The sequence below is a fragment of the Athene cunicularia genome (genome assembly GCF_003259725.1).
Source record: "Athene cunicularia isolate RWA chromosome 12 unlocalized genomic scaffold, athCun1 chr12_part1, whole genome shotgun sequence".
NCBI classification, from domain to species: domain Eukaryota; kingdom Metazoa; phylum Chordata; class Aves; order Strigiformes; family Strigidae; genus Athene; species Athene cunicularia.
Window position 1 is genome coordinate 16,348,480 of NW_020799116.1, and position 4,936 is coordinate 16,353,415.

Consider the following 4,936-nt stretch of genomic DNA (forward strand, 5'->3'; position numbering starts at 1 on the left):
GAGGGAGGGTGGGCGCCCCGCTCCCTGAGCCTCTAGGGCCAGCGGGGTGGGGTGCAGCCAGGTCTTAGAAGCTTGAGGGGGGGCAGGGGGGGGCCTCGTCCCCGCCTGAGGGGCCGAGAGGGTCTCCCGAGGTGGTCTCCTCCCAAATCAGGTGGCAGAAGTGCTTGGTGTGTGGTTTTGGTGTTAGATGCTCTATTTTCTCCTTTAACAGATTTCATGGATCCCTCTGGTTAGGGCTAGGGAAGGAGACTTAAAATTGGTAAAGGAATAAACAGGAGAGTGGCTCTGAGTAACCAGCTGGTGAGTGCTTTTGAAAGTGTCTCTGGGAAGAACCTCTCAAGAAGTGATTTAGACATTTGTCTATTCAGTAGCATATCCTGTGGTGTTCAGGGAGCCAGTCCTTGAGAAGTGGGAAGATTGGGAAGGATTCAGATGATGACTCGGAGACTTAAAAGCCTGCTTTAAACTGATAGACCAAAGAAGTCCATTTATTTCAAAAAAAAAAAAAAAGGCAGGAGGTGATGTGCTGGGATCATGACGGTTCAGGAGAGCGCTCTCCTGGCAGCTGATCTCTGTCTGCGTGGTGGGCAAAAGGGGCTCTACCTCCTGCCAGCCAGGCCTGGCAGTGCTACAGCAATCTAGGGTAAAACGCTAAAGGCCTTTTTTTTTTTTTGACAGCAGGGCAAGTCCATCCAGTGAACACTGAAAAATAAGACTATTTTCTCCTTCCATCAAGAGTTGAGTCCTGTTCTGTTTTTCAAAAAGGGCAGGGCCCCTTTGGGCTTCAAGAAACACACCCTGTATGGCAAGATTGGGTGTGGTTTTAAAATTAGTCAGCTATTCTGAGATAATGCATAGCTGACCTCACTCTGCTAATGAATTACCTACTCCGAATAGAAAGTGCGGTAAACAATTAAAATGGTTTCATTCAAAGCTTTCTGATTCAGTACTAGGAAATGACATTATTACAGTTTGACTGTAGATAGGAGTGTCTGTGTTTCCCTGTCTCCTCCAGCGCTTTCCTTTTAGCCATTTTGGCTTCCTGCCCTTGTCTCCAGCTGAACTTATGGCTGCTCAGGGCTAGAGTGGCACCAAGAGGAACAAAGCCCTTTCAAGTGCCACTGGGTTGGAGGCAGCTTTTCCTGCCTGCCTTATGATGGCAATGATCAAAAACAGTGACTAAAAGCTATCTATCTTAAAAGTCAGCAGGTACAAGAAAGCTCAGCAGGAGGAGAAAGGGATTTTAAATAGCTGAAAGAACATTTAACTGGCTGAGCCACTTGATGTTATTTCTGTTGAGTAGACACTTCTGAACACCACATCTCATCATCAGCCATGATTTCAGATGTGCTAGGGTTTGGTGGGCAGCACACTAGAGAACCTGGGAGAGGGAGATGGGGTCGGGAATGATAATTTTCTTTGCAGCTACTTAACACTTCTGACAACTTCAAATATCTGAACTTGTTTAAAGATTTAAGAAGATGATGGCAACTCTCAGCTAAGAGGGAGAGGGAATCATTGGAAGAGGGGTGAAGGCAAGGGCAAACGTTCTCTAGAAAGGGGGGCATACGTGGAACTGATGTAGAAGCATGGAAAAGCAGGGTCAATACTGACAGGGATTAGCTGTTTGCAATAAAAGTGAGAAGTAGGAAAAGAAATAGAATGTAGGAGTGTAGCCGTGTCAGGCAGGAGATGTTGCAAGGACAATGTCCTCAAGCCACAAAAGCATCCAAGTGTGCTAAAGTAGTAGTATTTATTTTAAGGTTTCCTACTGAGTCAGTCTGTTTCTCTCTGAAATTACAGAAATAGAACTGGGCCATTTTATAACCCCCGAGGAACCACCTGGGATTCTTCAGGTCTATCCTCGGCATCGAGCTGCTACCTATAGTGAAATGTCTTCATCCCCTCTGTCTCGTCACCAAATAACATTTGGGTGCCGGAATCTGTGTGGAGGCTGTGCTCTTCCATCAGTGTCACGGCTGAAGGTTTCCAGCCCTCCGGCTGCCCTTTCCACCACAGTCCACTTTACTGCGGGGGCCAGCTACTCCGGGAAGTGCTGAAACGACACGGGGAATAACAAGGCTGGAAGGCTTTTATCTAGCTGCAGAGTTCCTGCTGCTGTGCTTACACTGGGATCATTTGTTTTCCTGCTGGCATGGCTAATTTTCATCCTGGAATCACGTCACTGTACTTCTGCTGGCGCGGCTGTATCTCTTCTGGAGCAGCTGCTTTGTTTTTCTGCTAGCACAGCCCTAGCAGCCGGAAGGTAAATAAATCCCTTGGCCATTAGCACTGAATGAGCACGGTGTAAGATGTCTTTCTGAGCAGCAGGCTCAGCGAGGGACCCTTTTTGGCAGGGCTGCCGGTGGACAGCAGCGGGTGTTAGGGTCTGCTACCCCACGGCAGTGGAGCTCAGCAGGGCCTGCGGGCCAGCGAGGAACGGGCAGAGCACGGCAAGTCCCACTCAAATGGCTCCAGTTTGGTGAGTCAGGATTGAGGAAGTGCCACAGCTCATGTTGAGAAAGATTTTTCAGGGCAGTGAGTTCCTGCTGCCCATGATCCTCTGTGCTCTCCACATATTTCAACATCCTGCATTAATAAGGGAAGTAGATTTAACTGAACAAATAATCCCACAAATCAAGCAGCCACTGCTCCAAAGCTGAAATAGCTACTGAAAACATCCTGTTTTTTCAGTGAAGCTGTACTGGAAGTTAAGAAATAGCCCATTGAGGATTGTGCAATAGGAGTTCAAAGCCAAATGACTGTGTAGGAGCGAGCAGGGTGGAGCCAACTGTAGGTTTTGCCCCAGTGTCTCTCCTCAGCCCCGAAGGGGCTTACAGTAACAAAGCAGCCAGGGTATTGGTGAGGTGAGAAGCCTCGAACAGGGGGAAAAACCTCAAACCCCAGGTGGTTTTAATTATGAAAACGGTGCATTAATCCTTGAAAGAGCTATGCCTGTCCTTTGAAATTACAAGTTTCTAGTCTAGTTTCTAACTCCTCAGTCCAGTACTAAATTTATACTCGGTCCTACAAGGCCTCATGAGGAGTGGCTTGTCATGAAAATGTGCTCACAGAGATATTTAAGCAGTGAAAATTTACATGCAGAAGGACCTGAACCACTGGGCAGTAAGATGGCAGGGGTTAAATTTGTCACAGGCTTGCGGTTTCCCCAGGGAAACCAATCCTAATTCCAGTCATTTGACAACAAGTTTAAACCCAGGATTGCCATGCAAGAACATGTCAGGATTATATGAAATACCTGTCAGTGCTCTGATTGGCATAAGTCAAAAAGTTTTAGGGAAAGAATAAAAAGCAGAAAATATTGCCTGAACCCTGGTGCACCTGCATGTGCAATTCCTGTGCCCAAAGGGCAACAGGGACGCTCTGAGGCAAGGCAGTTTCCCTGGGAGAAGTGGTTGAATAGGCTGGTGTTCTGCACTGGGAACATGAAAGAACTGCTTCTTTGTGCAACTCCCTGCATCGCAAGGCACTGGGGATGCACCGAAGGTGATACGGGCTCTGTGTAGGACTGGGTGAGTATATAGAAATCCGTGTTGGGCTACCACCAATGCAAAATGGGGTAGAGCCAGGAGACAGCTGGGACAAGGGGAGGGATGGTGGGTGCTGCTCCTGTTCTTGGTCCCTCCTGGGCATCTGCTGACAGAGGCCAAATGACCAGATAGGCCTCAGCTGAAGGGCTTTTCTTTGCCAAGGCCTCTGCCAGCACGGCCACAGCAGCACAGGCCGCAGAATCACTCACCAACCTGCCTGGGCTGTTATTAACCTGTCACGGCTTGCTGCCGGTAGCTAAGCTGGGAGTTCCTCAGCCAGGGTAAGTTCACACCCTCGCCATGTGCCACTGTGCCTTTCCTCTGCCAGCAAGCCTCGAGTGCTTGGAAGCAGTTTCACAAGGTATTTCTGCTCCATGCCGCCCTCCTGCTCTGCTGAGCTTGTTAAGCTTGGGGTGAGATGTGGCACTGATTCACAGTTTGCAGAGCTGTTTGCCCACCACGCTGCCCTAGGTTTGCATTCAGATTTCAGCCTGACTACACTATCACACTCAAGTGGTTTGAGTCAGCCCCTGTGAGCACACACACGAGGTGATGAACAAGTAATGCAGCCAGTGCACTTCACCCAACTTGCCCGGATTCATCAAGCCACAGCCTTAAAGGAAGTACAAATTTTTTTTTTTATTCAGAGAATCACAATAAGCTACTAAGACTCATGGCTGCTTTTCCCAGCATAGTTTCCCAAACATTCACATGCAACTTTTGAAAACATCAAGTACACTTCAAGAATTTGGAAGATGCACCATCATAAGCAAAACCTGCATGAGACATTGGGATTTCTGCCAGAGCAGCAGCCTCCTGCGACAGAAACGGGCAGGAGCCCGGTGAGCAGAGCAGGAAGCGAGCGGGCCGGGCAGTGACCACGCGCTTTATCCGAGCGTATGCTTGGGAACCTTCTGCAGAAGCAATTCAATATCATCCTGGATCTTGATGGTTTCGAAATTCCGGCTGTAGCGTTTGAAGGGCACGCTGTCGGGGCCGATGAGGAACTTCTCGAAGTTCCAGGAGACGTCGTTGCGGCAGACCGGGGACCAGGTGATGTACTGCGGGTTGGTCATCAGCGAGGTGGGGTCGTCGTGCGGAAAGGGCAGCGCCTCTCTCAGGAAGGTGAAGAGGGGGTGCGCGTTCTTCCCGTTCACCTCGCACTTCTCGAACAGCGTGAAATTGGGTTTGTACCCGTTGCCGGGACGAACGTGCTCCAGCATGAGCGGGATCTCCTCGTTCGTCGCATTTTCCTAGGAAACAAAAACCGAACCCGCGCCCAGCCCCGTGAGAGCCCCGTGGGGGACGGGGCGGCCCCTCCCCGGCGCCACGGCCCCGCCGCCCGCCCTACCTGGTGCCCGAACTGGTTGCAGGGGAAGCCCAGG

The 4,936-nt window shown here is 49.9% G+C and overlaps 1 protein-coding gene across 1 annotated transcript; it reads right to left on the reverse strand.

Annotated features, from left to right (window-relative positions):
* Positions 1 to 4,165: 4,165 nt before the first annotated feature.
* LOC113485020 (glutathione peroxidase 1-like) lies at positions 4,166 to 4,930 on the reverse strand. The gene is made up of 2 exons (XM_026857820.1): positions 4,903 to 4,930; positions 4,166 to 4,804 (listed from the first exon to the last, which is right to left on the reverse strand). Exon 2 carries the CDS (start codon positions 4,772 to 4,774, stop codon positions 4,439 to 4,441), a length of 336 nt encoding a protein of 111 aa, XP_026713621.1. The 5' UTR covers positions 4,775 to 4,804; positions 4,903 to 4,930; the 3' UTR covers positions 4,166 to 4,438.
* Positions 4,931 to 4,936: the final 6 nt, after the last annotated feature.